This window comes from Canis aureus, chromosome 21, assembly GCF_053574225.1.
Source record: "Canis aureus isolate CA01 chromosome 21, VMU_Caureus_v.1.0, whole genome shotgun sequence".
Lineage (NCBI taxonomy): Eukaryota > Metazoa > Chordata > Mammalia > Carnivora > Canidae > Canis > Canis aureus.
In genome coordinates, this window is record NC_135631.1 from 51539 (window position 1) to 72594 (window position 21056).

The following is a 21056-nucleotide window of genomic DNA, read 5'->3' on the forward strand; positions in this document are numbered from 1 at the left end:
GCACTTGACGGGATGAGCACTGGGTGTTATGCTTTATGTTGGCAAATTGAACTCCAATAAAAAATAAATTTAAAAAATAAAAAATACAGATCTGCTCTAAGAAGATGTAACTAATAAAATTTGAAATTTAGCAGCATTTCTATTCCATAGTTATTCCAACACACTGGTTACACTGAACAAAAATAACTTAAAACAGAACTTTACATATTTAATAAAAAAGATAAAGATATTATTATTTACAACTTTAGCAAAAAATTAATTCCCTAAAGAGTAACAGGTTATTTAATGAACAATTCTTTTGACTGGTTGGGAAAGTGTTTCACCACTGCTCACAAATTCATACTTGATTTATTCCTTGAACAATATAGATAAGTTACAGGATTAAGTCCTCTGTCTTTTGGTTCCTGCCATTAATTGGTTAAAGTCATCTGAGGACAGTGTAAATATAATGCTCCCAAAGAAACCTGGAGTTTTATAAAGTAGTTAATGGAAAGTAATTTGTTATGGACATTCAATTGCTAAAAGGATGTAAAAGGGTAGGAGCCATTAGGAAAGATGAAGAAACACTTCTTTTGATGTGCTTGCTGAGGAGCCAAATGAGCTTCTTGATCATGGACAGAAGAGACCATCTAAAGTTTAAAAAATGTAGAGCTGTTTGTGAATCCATTGATCCTGCTATTCTACTTGTGCACTAAAGCAGGAAAATTAAATATTACTTAGCCAATATAGGTGCTGTGTTTTCTTCCTCTGATGGCTTTTTATTTTTGTAGCCAGAAATCCCATTGTTAATTTCCAATAGGAAAAGCTGAATATTAAAGTTAAAAGTTCACCTTAATTTGAATATTGTAGCATTAGTGACATCTGGTGGAAAACGAGTTACAGTGTAGCATTATTTAGGTATTCTGATCTTTCCTGTATAATATCATTTTCATCAGATTTTCACACAGCCCTCTCCTCAAGTCCATGGGAAGAGTGTACTTTCTGGCCCCACTGAAGTTTGGCTTAGCCTTAAGACTTACCTGCATCAGTGGAATATGGGCAAAAATGTCAGTGTGAAAGTTCTGAAGATAAGCTTTAAGAGTCCTGGTGAGGCATTGCCCCGTCAATGATAGAACGAGACATGTGCCCTGCAGACTTGCATGAGAAGAAGACAAGCACTCCAGGTAACCCACAGACTTCCAGGAAAAAAAAATTGTTATTCTATGGTTGTTTGCTGCAAAAGCCAATTAATACATGAGACTATTACACACCTCTGTGTGAATTCCCATGGAGGCTTGACTCCTCTCTTCAATTGATGACACTGGGAGAAGAATCCTGGAGACATGTGGTTCAGTCCCTTCTGGAGCTCTATTTCAGACCCTGATAGGCCTAGCCGGAACATGTTTCCATTCCTCTACCTATGGTAAGCAAAGCTGAGTCAAGAGTCCAGGGCAGGCCCATCAGACTCTCTTAGAATCTTCGTTTCTCTAACATGGTGTGGAAGTCATGTAGGGCTTTTTTTTTCTTCCAAATTTTTATTTAAATCTTAGTTAACATATAGTGTAATATTGGTTTCAGGAGTAGAATTTAGTGATTTATCATTACATATAATACTAACTGTTCATAGGTCATTCGCAATTCTTGCATCTGTTGGTTTAAATATCTTCCTCTTAAGGTGGACTTCAAGGTATAGGAAAAGAGGGCAGGACAAGTTTAGTTGGGGCCATAGGCCAAAGCTTTTCCAATTGAGCTTTGCCAATAAAGCTCATAGCTTGGCTCCGACTCAACTCCAATATATGTACTAGTAGGAGTCACTAGTGTTATAAGCCACAAATTATAAGTGGTAATATTAGGATTGTTTTATTTGGCGAATAAAAACAACTGACAGAAATTTAAGTATTATCAGTGATCTATTAAAGTTGCTACTGGTGAACGTTTTTCAGGGAATAACCACATTATTTCTGGTTATTTAGCAGAGGCATTTAGTGTTTCCTAAAGCAGTTACTGCTTTCTAAAAAGAATTTCAAACTTTTGTCCCAAAAGTAGGACCAGAATTTTTAACTCTTCATATTTTTACTGAACTTCCAGTTCTGCTTTCCTTCTCAACCTAATGTTTCATGTTTAGAGGTTACAAACAGCCCAGAATTTATTTTTTTGATGTTTTTTGAAGAATTTATTTTAAATTCAATTAATTAACATATAGTGTATTACTAGTTTCAGAGGTAGAATTTAAGAGGTGTTGGATGTAACACCCAGTGCTCATGACATCACCTGCCCTCCTTCATGCCCATCCCCCAGCTACCCTATTTCCCCAACCTCCTCCCATCCTGTGACCCTATTTGTTTCCTATGATTGAGTACCTTTTTTCCTCCCTCTCTGTTTTCATCTTCTTTAGTTTTCCTTCCCTTCCCAGATGTCCATCTGTTTTGCTTAATTCCACATAGGAGTGAAACCATATGGTAATTTTCTTTCCTGACTTATTTCAATTAACATGATACCCTCTAGTTCTATCCCAGTCTTTGCAAATGGCAAGATCTATCTATCTATCTATCTATCTATCTATCTATCTATCTATCTATCTATCTATCTATCTATCTACCTATCTATAGATCTCACATATTCCTTATTCATTCATCTGTCCAAGGACATCATGGCTCCTCCCACAGTTTAACAGCCCAGAATTTAAATGTTTTAATCTTGCTAGTGTCCGCTTTGTAACATACCTCATGTTTGGAAAACCAGACTCTTGACCATACTTTAATTCAACATCTTTTTCATTTCTGCAGAACTACTTTTCTTATTCAGGAAAAAGACATGTGGGTGGACCTCAATTAGATAGCTTCAACAATTCTCAAGGCAATGGGCTTTCACAATAGCATTCACTATACCTGTCATCAAATACTGGCACTTATTTGTCTTGCAATGAGAGAATTGCCCTTTATTCTTAACAAGCAGGCAACTGGATCAGAGAGATCAGATTACTCAGGCGAAAAAACAAAGACAGGGGATCCCTGGTGGCGCAGCGGTTTGGCGCCTGCCTTTGGCCCAGGGCGTGATCCTGGAGACCCGGGATCGAATCCCACATCGGGCTCCCGGTGCATGGAGCCTGCTTCTCCCTCTGCCTGTGTCTCTGCCTCTCTCTCTCTCTGTAACTATCATAAATAAATAAAAAATTAAAAAAAAAAAAAAAAAAAGAAAAGACAAATACATAATGAGATAAACCTGTGTAGTAACTGCCTGGAAGCTTGCCATCTATTTTCCTCTCCATATCTCAAGCTTCAGAAAGACCAGGACTTTGTTTCATTCATCCTAATACTTGGCACTTTTACAGGTGCTCACTTTGTAATTTCTGAATGAGTGATACAGGCTATGTGTTTTTACTTTATAGTGAAGGTTAATGAGTTAACTCATATAAAAAACTTAGAACAGTGTCTGATACTAAGCACTTAATTACAAAACAAGGTAACATTTAGAATAGAGATTAGAAAAGACTTCAGAAGTTTGCCTTAAACTGATCCTTAAAAAATAAGCTAGGCTGGCAATAAGGCTAAGAGCATAGAAAAGTTCTACAGTCCACTATATGCTAAAATGAATTAATTCCAAATGACATGTATTATTTTATACAGAGAATGATGCTTATTTTAAGTCTAAGGTTATAAGATTAAAGGGATATAATCAAAGCTTGTCCACTAAATTGAAAGTACCTCCTGATTTATTCAAGTTTGTATCTTTAGGCCTTGGTAGGCACAAGATATTATTTGCTATACTGAATCCATTCTATTGTATGTGTTAATACCACACCAATATAAACATATTTTAAGACAAATTTTAAACATACATATTTAACTTTATTTCACCATGATTTAAAGCTTGATTTTATAAAACATAAAAAAAATTTAAGAGTTCTGTATCACAGGAATTTAAACAGTGGCAATATACATAGCTTTGTAGGTTCGAGTTCTACAACAAATTAAAATCAAATAATTGGAAATGTTTTCAATATGGAAAATATACAAATAAAATAAATGGCAGAGACCTATTATGAGCAATTTTTCATTACTTGCAGATTATCATTAGATAATTTCAGAATCTAAACAAAGACTCTCAATATTCAGACTTCTTTTACTGTATTTTACATTTAATATCTCCCTGCCTATATTCCAGAGTCAAAGTACTTGACCAAAAGGTCTGATTTAAGAAGGCATTTAGCTTTATGGCAAAAGTTATCCATCTACAGTTACCACTTTCAAGGAATTGACAACAATGCTGATGTGATCTGCTAGTTCCCTTTTGAACAACATGCAATAATTTATGCCAACCCTGTATAAAGTCATACAGGTAACAAGAAAATGGAACAATTATGCACAGTTCAATAGATGTATAATGTTAAGTTTTCCCAGTCTAAAAATTAACCAGTGAAACAAAATTTATCAACTATAGTTGACTTGGTTTCAGGAAAACTGCATCTGAGAACTACAAGTACATCACTGTCCTTATCTCATCCTCAGTCATTCGTGGGAATTTTATAGGCCACCATGCTATTTACTTTGTGGATAGTAGTAGTAAATGAACGAAGACGGACTTCCTCAGAATTGGTAATAAACTGTGGTCCCGACTCTTCCCATTTTTCAGGTACAACCAAATCTTTGTCTGTATAAATCAGTAGGTCAAATGAACCTGAATTGGGGATAAGATCATTAAAGTACAATTATTTTTTGAAAGGTACAACTATCCTTCCTGTCTCCCTCACATATGAGCCACCTATCATGTCAGAAAAGCTAGTTTAGCTTGATCTCTAATCAGTTATATTAGCTAATTGCTTTTCTTCAATGGAAATTTTAGTACAGAAAATACTGTACTCCTTTTTACTTAATGAAAAACTCGAAAAAAAAAAAACTTTTTTTTTTCTTCAAAGAGAAAAGCCATTAAAGATATTTGCAGAAAGTATATAATTAATCATGAGACAGCATGAATCTAAGCCAGAGAAAGATAACATCTTGGTTCTGTGACCATTGTATCCCAATGCCCAGTACCGTGTCAGGCATACAGTAGGCATTTAGGGTATATCTGATGAATCAAGGAGTAACTAAGCTAGAAAAGAAAGACACAGTTATACCTGTAAGTCTTAATTATATACAAGGAAATGTGTAGAAAATAAAATGGAAGAAATTACATCAAAATATTCAGGAGTACTGTAGAAAACTTTCATTCTTTCCCTTTTCAGCACTTGTAAATAAAATGCAACCAGCATTACTTTAGATTCATGACGTTTTTCTCACTTGTATACCATGACATGGATAATTAAGAAAAAAATTCAACAAAACTGTTCTTAAAGTAATAGCTTAGTCTTTCCACAACAAATCTGAACCAACGTGAAGTCATATAATACTTACAAGAGACTTCCAACAGTGGCAGAAACGTCACGGTAGCTGTGATCTGTCGGATTACGGAGCGGATCTCATCCTGGATAGCCTTCTGAGACTTTTCTCTGGGTGTGCTACCGAGGAAACCAAATGAGTTGATTCATTTTAAGTTTTAACAAGTTATTTAAAACACTGGTAAGATTGTTTGATTAAATGCTTCAAAACTCAAATTAAGTAATGCATTCAAAAGGAGTTTTTAAAAAAACGATTATAATTTCATTTATTATTCCAGTATTTAAGACTGATCTTAGTATCAGGTCATTAAATAACAGATGACTAGAAAACCTGCCAAGTGCTTCAAGTCAGGAAACATTCAGCATATTGTAAAACAAAGATAACAAGTAGTACCTAAGATCTTTAATTGGCATAATCATTTTGGCATTTTTAGTAATACCTAAATGTCTAATTCTGTAGTGCTTCAAATAAGATGTTATATCAAGTTATTTTTATAATTAAACACTTTCTAAAATAGACCAAAGGCTTCAGGAACTACATTTCATTATGAGAGAGTTCTGAGTTTACAGGTAAGCATGTCTAGGACAATGCTAAGAATTAGCATATAATGAGGGGCATTTCCCATCCAGAGGACCTAAGAACTTCAGTTAAGAGTGTCTTAGGAAGTTCATAGCATTAAATGAAATACAGTAGAGCTGCAAAATAAGCTAGTAGAAAGTCTAGGATAATACTTCACGGTTAAAAGTACCTTGACACAATTCATTAAATGGCCCACCTAATACATCATGTGTAGCTTACATATAGCACCATAAATACTAAAGGTTGAAATTTATGGATTTTAGACTAAGGGCAATTATGTTAAAAGTACACTATACAAGTCCATAATAGGCACAACTCTTTTATGAGCACAGTTTGTGAGTCTAATTCTTCTCCACGGGAGATGAAAGATCGAATCTAACATAGTTAGAAACAAACTACCTTATACAAAACTATTTCAATATAGTTAGAACTCATTTACTCAAGAAAACAAGTTTGGGGAAAAAAAATCTATGAAAGTGGAAGCAATTTAATTCATACTTACTTGTCATCTTTTGCAGTCTTGTCGCACTCAATATCAAACTGCCACCTTTCAAGGACTTCACCGCTTTCAATATTTGAGATGACTACCACCAGTTTCTGAACTGAACACTTGTATAACCAATCTGCAATGCATAACAAGGCATCTTTTTTGGTTCACTGCATTACAAAGTAACTCTCTTCCCAGGTCTCACTTTCTATCCTTAGCAAATTCCTACCACTGGTATTTTGGAACTCCTCCAACCTGTACAGAAAACTTGCCTCATAATAACCTAGCTCCTGTTTTTCAATTCTCAGTATCTGTACCAGATGTAGTTAGTACTGAATGCTAAGGACAGAGTAGTGAACATGCAGTATACTCTAATCCAAGGTAAACTGCAGAAGATGAGCATTAACCTAATCACTGCAGTAATAAATGTAAAATTTTAATTGTAATAAATGCTAAGAAGGTACAGTATGTGATCCAATGAGAGAATATAGGAAAATCTGACTCCGGGAATTCTCACTCGACTTCAATTCTAAATAAATACCATTAAATATGCAAAAGGATACAGAAAATGTACAGGTGTTAAATACTGAAAAGCGAAAAGTATCTGACCAGAGGATTGAAAGGGTAATACAAAGGGAGAATGAACAAGGTCGGTTTGTGCAAGATACATAGGGGTCAGACCACACAAGGCCACATGGACTAAATTAAAGAACTTATACTTCAAGAACCAGGGAAGTCATTACTTTGTATAGGGTGTGATGTGATTAAACTTATATTTCAGACTATACTTTTGCCTGCGATGTGTGGAAAGTAGAGTGGAAGAGAGGATCTAGGGATGCTAAATGATTACCTCAAGCAAGAGGTACTGAAGGCTTATAGAAGGATAAATTGGTAGAGATAGACAAGTATAGGTAGAGTCCAGAGATTTCGTGGTTAAAATTGTTAAGATTTATTGGATACTAATGAAACTAAGGAAGAGGAAATACTCAGGGATAGTTCCCAACTTTCTGGTTTATACCACTGATTGGAAGGTTGATCCGTTCACTGAGAGAAAGAGAATGGAAATGAGACATGATGCTTACAGTTTTTTTTAAAGGTTTTCTTTTTCTTCATTTTTTTTTAAGATTTTATGTATTTATTCATGAGAGACAGAGAGAGAGAGAGAGAGAGAGAGAGAGAGAGAGAGAGAGGCAGAGACACAGGCAGAGGGAGAAGCTGGCTCCATGCAGGAGCCTGATGTGGGACTCGATCCCAGGTCTTCAGGATCATGCCCTGGGCTGAAGGCAGCGCTAAACCGCTGAGCCACCCGGGCTGCCCTAAGGTTTTACTTCTAAGTAATATCCACACCCAATGTGGAGCTGGAACTAACAACCCAAGATCAAGAGTTGCATGCTCTACTGACTGAGCCAGCCAGGACCCCCTTACATTTAGTTTTCAAGTATCACTAGGATAGCCACATGTGGATATCAAGGGAGCCACTTACTATATGAGCAAAGAGAAGACTTGGGTTGGATGTATGCTTGTGAGTCAACTACACAAAGATTGTTAGTGAAGTTATGTATGTGTCAGAAATCATCTTAGAGATTATAATAAGAGGGCCTCATAATGAGCCCTGAATTAATCTTGGAACTTGGGATAATATACTCAAGAATACACAGTTGTTTTTTTTAAGAGACAAAAACAATCTTGTAATATTTAGGGCTTGTGGGCCACCTAGGTCTCTTGTGTAGTCTTTTAAAAACTAGCTTTTAAAAATCTGAAAATATTCTTAGTTTGCAGGTAGTACAAAAATAGGCCACTTGCTGGATATGGGCGGTCAGTCTTGCTGACCCCTTGACAAAAATCAACTTTTTCTCAATTTTGCTCTGAAAAGGAAGAGATTGGGTAGTCACTTAAAGATCTGGGGTGTGTGGAAATTTTTTTCTTTTAAAACTGAAGACAGATGAAACCAATGAAAATATCTCAAAACAAAGAAGTCAGAAATACCAGAGAAGAACTAGGGTAAAGTCCTTAGGAAGGCTAGAGTGATGGGGATTCAAAGAGATCGAACAATTTGCCTCTAAGAAGAGCAATTCCTCCATTCTAACTAAAAGGGACAAATTAAATCGGAAGGTCTACATACAACTGAGGTGAAATGTCATCAGTGTAGTCTTAAAGGAGACAACCTAAAATCAGTAGCTTAGGCAGGGTTTGCTTCTTCATCAAATTAAGGTCACATAGATTCTTAGTTACTTCTACGTTTCAGGCTAAGTAATCTGAGTATAGCCCTGGGTGATTTAGCCCTGAAGATGATAAAAATATGATTAATAGAATTTAAAAAATAAAGCCCCTTGAAACAGAAAATATATATATGACTCAGGAATTAAAAAAAAAATTACTGTAATTTTTTTTGGAACTAGTTTTGGAAGGTCAAATGAGGAGCCAGGGAGAAACATTCTATAACACAGAAAAATTAGAAGCGAGAATCCTAAGTAGAGAAAAAGATGGGGGGAAAAAAAGAATAGATGGAGAACAAGTATTCATTCAACAAGTATTCAGTAATTTCTTGAGCTAAGAAAAAACAGTGAGTGTTCAGATAGAAATGGCTAACTTATAGGCAGGATTTTAACAAAGACAATTGAAGACAGACATTAAAAAACTTTATTGGGTACTCTATTAGTAGTTTTTTTTTTTTTTTTAAGTTTAGTTCCCAGGCTGGATCCAATTTCATTTTATCTTAAAATAATGATGGTTTTAAACTCTAGGCAACTATAGAAAATATATCATGTTAAAAATATATAGTGGATTTCTCTCCAATAATAAACATCATCATAGTTATGTAAAATTCCAACTTGTTCCACCTGGCTACACGAACTGCAAAAATCACTTCAAAGGGAGTTGATAGAGATTGTTTTGTGAAGCCAGATCAGATTTCTAACATCAAAGTATTTAACCCACTCAAAATGTGGTAGGGAAGAGTGGACTTTCTTTCAACTTATTATTTGCTTCCTTCCGATTGAGAATCACTGTATTTGAAATTGCAGTGTTTTACACCTCTTTGTATAGCGCTGAAAAATGAACACCAAGATGCCAGAAAGTACGGGTCCAAGAAAGCCTGCAAAACTCAAAATGGTTTTCAACAATTAAATACCTTTCAGTTGTTCCACTACATTATTTAGGTATTTCATGAGCTCAGGATCAGTTGTTACAAGCAAGGTGAGTCCGTATTTCTGCACTCTGGTAAAGGTTTCAGATGGATATATGCCACGCTGATATAAAATGCTGTTGATGCCAAATGCTGAAAACAAAAGGAATGTTAAAGTCATTTTCACTTTGTAACTCTGGAAAATAAAACCTATTTAGATGTGGCTGCGGTTTCATTCCTGGTATCAAACTGAAAAAGCCTAAACGTGCATTTGTGGGTGTCTTGCTGAAAGCAGAGTAAGTGAAAAGTGCCACTGAAAATCCTTAAAAATGTTGCTTCTAAGTAAAAAGAACACGATACCTGCGTTTATGCGGAACTAAAAATGCCAAACTGCATTAACCTAGTGTCAAAGTAGAACTACAAGCTCACGATAATGCAAGCCCCAATTCAGGTTATGTGATCACAGGGTGTCGAAATAGGCTTTTGCGTCTGGATTAGCAACTGATTAACCGGTCCAATGTTCCAAAGCAAGCCTCTCCCTCACTTTTCCCTCCTCTTCTCCTACCAGATTCCATCAGAGGGTACAAACATGGCCTGGTCCAGGACAGAGTTTCCTAAATCTAGTCCATCGCCGTCAGTACCGGGATCAAAGCTTGGTGGAAGGGCTATTCAAGATATACTGGGGCCCCACCCCGCTCGGGGTGGGCGTAGGCGTGTGGCTGGGCCGGGCTGGGAAGCGTGTCGGATCCGCCGTTTAAAGCAAGGCTGCTGGGATCCCTGGTGGCGCAGCGGTTTAGTGCCTGCCTTTGGCCCAGGGCGCGATCCTGGAGACCCGGGATCGAATCCCACGTCGGGCTCCCGGTCCACATCGGGCTCCCGGTGCATGGAGCCTGCTTCTCCTTCTGCCTGTGTTTCTGCCTCTCTCTCTCTCTCTCTATCATAAATTAATTAATTAATTAATTAATTAAAAAAATTTAAAAAAAAATAAAGCAAGGCTGCTGGTGGAGGGGCCGCAGCGCCAGGCGGGCCTCGGCAGCACCTGGGCTTCCTGCTCCACCAGGAGCGAGGCGCCCGGGGGTGGCGCCTGCATCCGCCTCCTCCTAGATTAGATTCTCCAGCCCGGCGGGCGCTGGAGCAAAGAGAGCCGACCCCGACCCCGCCTCCGCCTCCGTGGCCGGGCCTCCAGGGCGGCCTGGCCTCAGCTCTCCCCGCCCTCTGGCCTGCGCAAGGGGGACTTACAGAAAAACTCGGCCACGATTTCGGAGCTCCCGCGCAGGGTGATGCCTTGCTCCCGGGAGAGCTGCAGCGCCATGGCCAGGCCTAGGGACGAGGGAGCGCGCTGCTGCCCGGCGGAGGGCGACGCCACAGCCTCCAACGGAAGTTCCCCGCCACTCGTTTCAAAAGTAACGACGCAGCACGCCAGGGGCCCTCCGCGCAGGCGCGACGAGCCTCCCGGCAGGCCCAGCGCCAGTCTCCTCGCTCGCGGGAGGGGCGCCTCGCGCAGGCGCAGTGGGTAGGCGTGGTCAGGCACTTCCGGGTTGTCGGGCACGGAAGGGTCCCTACCGAGCACCTGTAATTGTGGTCGCCGGGTCGCAGCTGAGGCGAGACGACCGCAAAACCTGGCTTTGACGCCCGCTCCCGAGGCCTGCGGAGTGAGCAGCCCAGGATCCCGGTTCGTCAGTTTCAAAGCTATTTTCAGAGTGATGTGAACGCGCCAGTTGCATCTTAACGTGGCCCAGGGACCCCGCCCACTCCCTAGTGGGCGATTGAAACTTGCTTAGATACTCTGGGAGTCAGTCAAGAAACCGCGTCCGTGGCAGTCCAGCCACAGCTTGAGAAGGCCTGGCGACTGTATGCGGGCGCAGCTGTTAAGGAACTGGGGGGCAGACCCGGTGGCTCGGCGGTTTGGCGCCGCCTTCTGCCAGGGCGTGATCCTGGAGACCCGGGATCAAGTCCCACGTCGGGCTACCTGCGTGGAGCCTGCTTCTCCCTCTGCCTGTGTCTCTGCCTCTCTCTCTCTCTCTCTCTCCTCTCTGTGTATTCTCATGAATAAATTAATAAAATCTTACACACACACAAAAAAAAAAGAAATTGGGGGGGCGGCCCTGGTGGCCCAGCAGTTGAGCGCCGCCTTCAGCCCGGGTGTGACCCTGGAGACCAGGGATGGAGTCCCTCCAGCCCTAATCCCTAAAGCCTAAACCCTAACCCTAACTCTAAATCCTGGACCTGGTAAATCTGGTCCCCATCTGGCCTCACCCAGTCCTGGTGACTTTGGTCCCCACCTGGGCCCCACCTGGACCTGACTGCTGTGGACTCCTTCGGGCCTCACCTGGAACTGGTGACTCTGATCCTATCTAGGCCTCACCCAGACCTGGTGACTCTGGTCCTCACCTGGGCATCATTGGGACCCGGTTACTCTGTTCCACACCTGAGCCTCACCTGGACATGATGACTCTGGAACCCCTCTGGGCCTCACCCTGACCTGGTGACTCTGGTCCTCAACTGGGCCTCACCTGGACCTAGTGAATATGCTCCCCACCAGGGCCTCATCTGGACCTGGTGACTCTGGTCCCTACCTGGGCATCATCGGGACATGGTTACTCTATTCCTCACTGGGACTCACCTGGACCTCGTAACTCTGGTCCTCACTTTGACCTCTTCTGTACCTGGTGACTCTGGCCCCACCTGGGCCTCAACGGAACTGGTGACTCTGATCTTCACCATGGCCTCACCTGGACCTGGTGAGTCTGGCTCCCACCAGGACCTCACCTGGACCTTGTGTCCCTTGTTTCCTTCTAGCCTCATCTGTACCTGGTGACTCCGGTCCCCATCTGGGCCTCACCTGGCCCTGGTGACACTGGTCCTCTGCTTGGCCTTACCTGGACCTGGTGACTGTGTTCCCCACCTGTGCCTCACCTGGATCCAGTGACTGTGTTCCCCACCTGGCCCTCACCCGGACCTGGTGAATCTGTTTCCCACATCAGGTTCACCTGGACATGGTGACTGTGGTCCCCTTCTTGGCCTCACCTGAACCTGGTGACTCTGATCACCATCTGGGCCACACCTTGACTTGGTCACTCTGGTCTTCATCTGGGTGTCATTGGGACCTGGTTAATCTGTTCCACACCTGGGCCTCACTTGGACCGGGTGACTCTGGTTTGCACATGGACCTCACCTGGAGCTGGTACCTGTGGTGTCCTTCTGGCCTCACCTGGACATGGTGACTCTGGTCCCCATCTGGGCCTCACCTGGCCCTGGTGACACTGGTCCTCAGCTTGGCCTCACCTGGACCTGCTGAGTGTGGTTGCCACCTGGGTCACACCCGGACCTGGCGACTCTGGTCCCCACCGGGGCCTCCCCCGGACCTGGTGAATCTGGTCCTTACCTGTTCCTTACCCAGACCTGGTGACTGGTCACCACCTGGGCCTCACCTGGTCTTGGTGAATCTGGTCCACACCTGGGCTTCACCTGGACCTGGTGACTGTGGTCCCCACCTGGGCCGCAAATGGACCTGGTGGCTCTGGTTCCCACATGGGGCTCACCTGGACCTGGGTCCTATGGTCTCCTTCTAGGCCTCACCTGGACTTGGTGACTCTGATACTCATCTGGGCCTCACCTGTACCTGGTGACTCTGGTCCCCTCTTGTGCCTCAGCTGGACCTGTTGACTCTGGTCCTCAGTTTTGCCTCACCTGGACCTGGAGACTGTGTCCCCACCTGGGCCTCACCCAGACCTTGTGACTTTGGTCCCCACCTGGGCCTTACCTGGAGTTGGTGAATCTGGTCCCCACCTGGGATTCACCTGGACCTGGTGAGTCTGGTTGCCACCTGGGCCTCACCTGGACCTGGTGCCTCTGGGCTCCACCTGGGCCTCAACCTGGACCTGGTCTTTTTGGTCCCCACCTGAGCCTCATCTGGTCCTGGTGGCTCTGGGTCCCACATGGGGCTCACCTGTACCTGCTGACTGTGGTCCTCACGTGGTCCTCACCCAGACCTGGTGACTGGTATGTGAGGAGTCTGCTCCAGATTCCCCCTCTCCCTCCACCCCTCCCCACTGCACCCTCTCTCAAGTAAATGTTCTGAAAATTAACATCAAGTCATGTGAGCATCTTTATCCCCTCTTCAGAGGTGCCTTCATATGTGTAATGACCATTTTAATGCCTTTCATGGACCCACTGTGAGTCCCATCAGAAACCCCTTTTCTTTGATATTATTGAAGTACATTCAACACACAATGTTACAGTAGTTTCAGGGCTACGACTTAGTGATTTGACAATTCTGTGCATACTCAGATCTCCCTACGAGAAGTGGAGAGAAGTGTCATCATCATCTGTCCCCATACAAAGTTGTCACGATAGTACTGACTCTATTGAATAGGCTGTACTTTCTAAATATCTGTGTCTTATTTATTTGAGAACCAGATGCTTATAGCTCTTAATGTTCTTTTTTTAAATTTTTATTTATTTATGATAGTCACACAGGGAGAGAGAGAGAGAGAGAGGCAGAGACACAGGCAGAGGGAGAAGCAGGCTCCATGCACCGGGAGCCCGATGTGCGATTTGTTCCCAGGTCTCCAGGATCGCGCCCTGGGCCAAAGGCAGGCGCCAAACCGCTGGGCCACCCAGGGATCCTGCTCTTAATATTCTTCATCTATTTTGCCCATCTCCCACCTGCGTCCCCTTTGGCTATCAGTCACCATGATCCATCACAGTAACAAGAGAAAGGACATGGGGCAGCCCGGGGAGGCTCAGTGGCCCCACGTCCTCCTCCTTGAAATCAATTAATTCCTCCTTAATTTCCTGGTTTACCCTTTCATCTTTTAGCAGGATGGTCCTTAACCTCTACGTGTTTGAAGTCCTTCCAAACTTCTTCTTGTCATTCAGTTCTAGTTACAAAGCATTATGGTCAGAAAATATGCAGGGGACAATCCCAATCTTTTGGTATTGGTTGAGACTTGATTTGTGACCCAGTATGTGGTCTATTCTGGAGAAACTTCCCATGTGCACTTGAGAAGAATGTGTATTCAGTTGAGTTTGGATGTAAAGTTCTGTAGATATCTGTGAAATCCATCTGGTCCAGTGTATCATTTAAAGCTCTCATTTCTTTGGAGATGTTGTGTTTAGAAGACCTATCGAGTATAGAAAGCGCTAGATTGAAGTCACCAAGTGTATTATTATCTAAGTATGTCTTAACTTTGGTTATTAATTGATTGACATATTTGGCAGCTCCCACATTCGGGGCATATATATTGATGATTGTTAAGTCCTCTTGTTAGATAGATCCTTTAAGTATGATATAGTGTCCCACTTCATCTCACTACAGTCTTCGGGGTAAATTTTATTTCATCTGATATAAGGATGGCTACCCCTGCTTTCTTTTGAGGACCATTTGAATGGTAAATGGTTCTCCAACGTTTTATTTTCAGGCTGTAGGTGTCCTTCTGTCTAAAATGAGTCTCTTGTAGACAGCAAATAGATGGATCCTGCTTTTTTATCCAGTCTGAAACCCTGTGCCTTTTGATGGGGTCATTAAGCCCGTTCACGTTCAGAGTTACTATTGAAAGATATGAGTTTAGTGCCATCATGATATCTATTCAGTCTCTGATTTTGTGGATTGTTCCACTGGACTTCTTCTTAAAGGGGAATTTTAAGAGCTCCCCTTAAAATTTCTTGCAGAGCTGGTTTGGAGGTCACATATTCTTTCAGTTCCTGCCTGTCTTGGAAGCTCTTTATCTCTCCTTCCATTTTGAATGAGAGCCTTGCTGGATAAAGTATTCTTGGTTGCATGTTTTTCTCATTTAGGACCCTGAATATATCCTGCCAGCCCTTTCTGGCCTGCCAGGTCTCTGTGGAGAGGTCTGCCACCAGTAGCTGTATGATAGTGCTTCTGAATTGGCTTTCTGACATTGAATTGTAATCCAGATTTTGTAACTCTGTGGGAGAGAGGACTGTTTCTGATTCTTTCTTTTGAGGTGAGTTTTTCCTTCTAGTCATTTTGCTCAGGGCAGAATGGCCAAAAACAAGTTGTATTGGGAAAAGAAGAAAAAGAGAAAGAAGGAAAGAAAAGAGAAAAAGAAAAAAGAAAAAAGGAAGAAAAAAAGAAAAAAGAGAAGAAAAAGAGAAAGAGAAAGAAAAAGAATGAAAGGGAAAAAAGGGGGGGGGGAAGCAAACAGAAATCAAAAAGAAAAAAAAAAATCCACGGGGGAGTATCTTCTGATTCTGTATACTTTAAGTCTCTTGACTACCCCTGGAACTTGTCCGTCTAGCTGGTCTTCTGGGGGAGGGGCCTGTTGTGCTGAATTTCAGGTGTTGGCACTTGGGGGAGCTGCTCTGCTCCCTGCCTGGTGCAGGGCTCAGTAGGGGTTGTTTACCCCGTGAGGCCGCAGGAGGAACAACCACGGTGGCTGCGGCAGCTAGGAAACCTGGATTCATCCCCCACAGGAACTCTGAAGCACTCCCCCTGCAGGGCCTGGAGGCTCCGGGGGGCGGGGCCGCTACTCTGCTCAGCTTGGGGCAGGAGCGTCCTTGGGGTCCTGGGCCCTCCTGGCCTCTGCCTGTCCCGGGGGGAGGCCGGATCCCGGGCTGTGTCCCCGGCGCCCTGGGCTCTGGGACCTGCGCTGTTGGATTCGCGCTCCCGGCTGCGCAGCCGCCTTTAAGGAGGAATTAAAAAGATTCATGGAAACTAATGAGAATGAAGATACAACCGTTCAAAATATTTGGGATGCAGCAAAAGCAGTCCTGAGGGGGAAATACATTGCAATACAAGCATCCATTCAAAAACTGGAAAGGACTCAAATACAAAAGCTAACCTTATGTAAACCTAAAGGAGCTAGAGAAAAAGCAGCAAATAGATCCTACACCCAGCAGAAGAAGAGAGTTAATAAAAATTCGAGCAGAACGCAACGAAATCGAGACCAGAAGAACTGTGGAACAGATCAACAAAACCAGTAGTTGGTTCTATGAAAGAATTAATAAGATAGATAAACCATTAGCCAGCCTTATTAAAAAGAAGAGAGAGAAGACTCAAATTAATAAAATCATGAATGAGAAAGGAGAGATCATTACCAACACCAAGGAAATACAAACGATTTTAAAAACATATTATGAACAGCTATACACCAATAAATTAGACAATCTAGAAGAAATGGATGCATATCTGGAAAGCCACAAACTACCAAAACTGGAACAGGAAGAAATAGAAAACCTTAACAGGCCAATAACCAGGGAGGAAATTGAAGCAGTCATCAAAAACCTCCCAAGACACAAAAGTCCAGGGCCAGATGGCTTCCCAGGGTAATTCTATCAAACGTTTAAAAAAGAAACCATACCTATTCTACTAAAGCTGTTTGGAAAGATAGAAAGAGATGGAGTACTTCCAAATTCGTTCTATGAGGCCAGCATCACCTTAATTCCAAAACCAGACAAAGACCCCACCAAAAAGGAGAACTACAGACCAATATCCCTGATGAACATGGATGCAAAAATTCTCAACAAGATACTAGCCAATAGGATCCAACAGCATATTAAGAAAATTATTCACCATGACCAAGTAGGATTTATCCCCGGGACGCAAGACTGGTTCAACATTCATAAAACAATCAATGTGATTCATCATATCAGCAAGAGAAAAACCAAGAACCATATGATCCTCTCATTAGATGCAGAGAAAGCATTTGACAAAATACAGCATCCATTCCTGATCAAAACTCTTCAGAGTGTAGGGATAGAGGGAACATTCCTCAACATCTTAAAAGCCATCTACGAAAGCCCACAGCAAATATCTTTCTCAATGGGGAAGCACTGGGAGCCTTTCCCCTAAGATCAGGAACAAGACAGGGATGTCTACTCTCACCACTGCTATTCATCATAGTACTGGAAGTCCTAGCCTCAGCAATCAGAAACCAAAAAGACATTAAAGGCATTCGAATTTGCAAAGAAGTCAAACTCTTCCTCTTCGCCGATGACATGATACTCTATATAGAATACCCAAAAGCCTCCACCCCAAGATTACTAGAACTCATACAGTAATTTGGCAGTGTGGCAGGATACAAAATCAATGCCCAGAAGTCTGTGGCATTTCTCTACACTAACAATGAGACTGAAGAAAGAGAAATTAAGGAGTCAATCCCATTTACAATTGCACCCAAAAGCATAAGATACCTAGGAATAAACCTAACCAAAGAGGTAAAGGATCTATACCCTAAAAACTATAGAACACTTCTGAAAGAAATTGAGGAAGACACAAAGAGATGGAAAAATATTCCATGCTCATGGATTGGCAGAATTAATGTTGTGAAAATGTCAATGTTACCCAGGGCAATTTATACATGTAATGCAATCCCTATCAAAATACCATGGACTAGAGCCCCGGCCTGGAGAAGCAGGAGCTGCACCAACCTTCCCGGGCGGAAAGGGGCTCGCAGGGAGGTGGAGCAGGACCCAGGAGGGAGGGGATGCCCTCGAGCTCCCCGGGACAGTAACAGCAACTGCTCGCCCAGGAGAGTGCGCCGAGCTCCCTAAGGGCTGCAGAGCGCACGGAGCAGAGCGGGACCCGGAGCAGCTGGAGGGGCTCGGGCGGCGGCTCCGCAGAGGGGGCTGCGCGGCCCCGGGAGCAGCTCGGAGGTGCTCGGGCAGAGGAAGAGGCTCCGTGCGGAGGGGGCTGCGCGGTTCCAGGAGCAGCTCGGGGTGCTCGGGCGGCGGCTCCGCGGAGGGGGCTGCGCGGCCCGGGAGCGCGAATCCACCAGCGCAGGCTCCGGAGCACAGGGCGCCGGGACACAGCCCAGGATCCCGCCTCCCCCGGGACAGGCAGAGGCCGGGAGGGCCCAGGACAGCAAGGACGCTCCTGCCCCGAGCTGAGCAGATCAGCGGCCCCGCCCCGGAGCCTCCAGGCCCTGCAGACGGAGACCTCCGGAGTTCCTGCGGGGGCTGAATCCAGGTTTCCAGAGCTGCCCCGTCACTGGGGCTGTTCCTCCTGCGGGCCTCACGGGGTAAACAACCCCCACTGAGCCCTGCACCAGGCAGGGGCACAGCAGCTCCCCCAACTGCTAACACCTGAAAATCAGCACAGCAGGCCCCTCCCCCAGAAGACCAGCTAGACTGACAACTTCCAGAGGAAGCCAAGGGACTTAAAGTACACAGAATCAGAAGATACTCCCCCGTGGTTCTTTTTTTTTTTTTTTTTGTTCTGTTTTGTTTTGTTTTGCTTTTTGATTTGTTTCCTTCCCCCACCCCCGTTTTTTCTCCTTTCTTTTTCTTTCTCTTCTTCTTCCCTTTTTTTTTCTTTTTCGTTTTTTTCTTCCTTTTTTTTCTCTTTCTCTTTTCTTTCCTTCTTTCTCTCCTCTCTTTTTCTCCTTTTCCCAATACAACTTGCTTTTGGCCACTCTGCACTGAGCAAAATGACTAGAAGGAAAAACTCACCTCAAAAGAATCAGAAACAGTCCTCTCTCCCACAGAGTTACAAAATCTGGATTACAATTCAATGTCAGAAAGCCAATTCAGAAGCACTATCATACAGCTACTGGTGGCTCTAGAAAAAAGCATAAAGGACTCAAGAGACTTCATGACTGCAGAATTTAGATCCAATCAGGCAGAAATTAAAAATCAATTGAATGAGATGCAATCCAAACTAGAAGTCCTAACGACGAGGGTTAACGAGGTAGAAGAACCAGTGAGTGACATAGAAGACAAGTTGATAGCAAAGAGGGAAACTGAGGGAAAAAGAGACAAACAATTAAAAGACCATGAAGATAGATTAAGGGAAATAAACGACAGCCTGAGGAAGAAAAACCTACCTTTAACTGGTGTTCCCGAGGGTGCCGAAAGGGCCAGAGGGCCAGAATATGTATTTGAACAAATTCTAGGTGAAAACTTTCCTAATCTGGGAAGGGAAACAGGCATTCAGATCCAGGAAATAGAGAGATCCCCCCCTAAAATCAATAAAAACCGTTCAACACCTCGACATTTAATAGTGAAGCTTGCAAATTCCAAAGATAAGGAGAAGATCCTTAAAGCAGCAAGAGACAAGAAATCCCTGACTTTTATGGGGAGGAGTATTAGGGTAACAGCAGACCTCTCCACAGAGACCTGGAAGGCCAGAAAGGGCTGGCAGGATATATTCAGGGTCCTAAATGAGAAGAACATGCAACCAAGAATACTTTATCCAGCAAGGCTCTCATTCAAAATGGAAGGAGAGATAAAGAGCTTCCAAGACAGGCAGCAACTAAAAGAATATGTGACCTCCAAACCAGCTCTGCAAGAAATTTTAAGGGGGACTCTTAAAATTCCCCTTTAAGAAGAAGTTCAGTGGAACAGTCCACAAAAACAAGGACTGAAATAGATATCATGATGACACTAAACTCATATCTCTCAATAGTAACTCTGAATGTGAACGGGCTTAATGACCCCATCAAAAGGCACAGGGTTTCAGACTGGATAAAAAAGCAGGACCCATCTATTAGCTGTCTACAAGAGACTCATTTTAGACAGAAGGACACCAACAGCCTGAAAATAAAAGGTTGGAGAACCATTTACCATTCGAATGGTCCTCAAAAGAAAGCAGGGGTAGCTATCCTTATATCAGATAAACTAAAATTTACCCCGAAGACTGTAGTGAGAGATGAAGAGGGACACTATATCATACTTAAAGGATCTATTCAACAAGAGGACTTAACAATCCTCAATATATATGCCCCGAATGTGGGAGCTGCCAAATATATAAATCAATTAATAACCAAAGTTAAGACATACTTAGATAATAATACACTTGGTGACTTCAATCTAGCGCTTTCTATACTCGATAGGTCTTCTAAACACAACATCTCCAAAGAAATGAGAGCTTTAAATGATACACTGGACCAGATGGATTTCACAGATATCTACAGAACTTTACATCCAAACTCAACTGAATACACATTCTTCTCAAGTGCACATGGGAAGTTTCTCCAGAATAGACCACATACTGGGTCACAAATCAAGTCTCAACCAATACCAAAAGATTGGGATTGTCCCCTGCATATTTTCTGACCATAATGCTTTGTAACTAGAATTGAATGACAAGAAGAAGTTTGGAAGGACTTCAAACACGTAGAAGTTAAGGACCATCCTGCTAAAAGATGAAAGGGTCAACCAGGAAATTAAGGAAGAATTAAAAAGATTCATGGAAACTAATGAGAATGAAGATACAACCGTTCAAAATCTTTGGGATGCAGCAAAAGCAGTCCTAACGGGGAAATACATCGCAATACAAGCATCCATTCAAAAACTGGAAAGAACTCAAATACAAAAGCTAACCTTACACATAAAGGAGCTAGAGAAAAAACAGCAAATAGATCCTACACCCAAGAGAAGAAGGGAGTTAATAAAAATTCGAGCAGAACTCAATGAAATCGAGACCAGAAGAACTGTGGAACAGATCAACAGAACCAAGAGTTGGTTCTTTGAAAGAATTAATAAGATAGATAAACCATTAGCCAGCCTTATTAAAAAGAAGAGAGAGAAGACTCAAATTAATAAA

The 21056-nt window shown here is 42.7% G+C and overlaps 1 protein-coding gene and 1 long non-coding RNA gene across 3 annotated transcripts in view; both read right to left on the minus strand.

Moving 5' to 3' along the window:
* Positions 1-3673: 3673 nt before the first annotated feature.
* Positions 3674-11005, minus strand: LOC144292087 (mitotic spindle assembly checkpoint protein MAD2A-like). Its single transcript, XM_077861792.1, has 5 exons — positions 10787-11005; positions 9554-9700; positions 6439-6559; positions 5373-5476; positions 3674-4656 (listed from the first exon to the last, which is right to left on the minus strand). The coding sequence occupies exons 1-5, from the start codon at positions 10857-10859 to the stop codon at positions 4484-4486; spliced, it is 618 nt and encodes a 205-aa protein (XP_077717918.1). The 5' UTR covers positions 10860-11005; the 3' UTR covers positions 3674-4483.
* A 7606-nt stretch (positions 11006-18611) lies between these two features.
* LOC144292092 (uncharacterized) overlaps positions 18612-21056 on the minus strand; it is a 77665-nt gene continuing 75220 nt past the window's right edge. Inside the window, exon 4 of one of the 2 annotated variants that reach the window (XR_013359606.1) lies at positions 18612-19070. This is a non-coding gene — a long non-coding RNA (uncharacterized LOC144292092). The remainder of the gene's footprint in view (positions 19071-21056) is intronic. The other variant, XR_013359607.1, reaches the window with a different exon arrangement.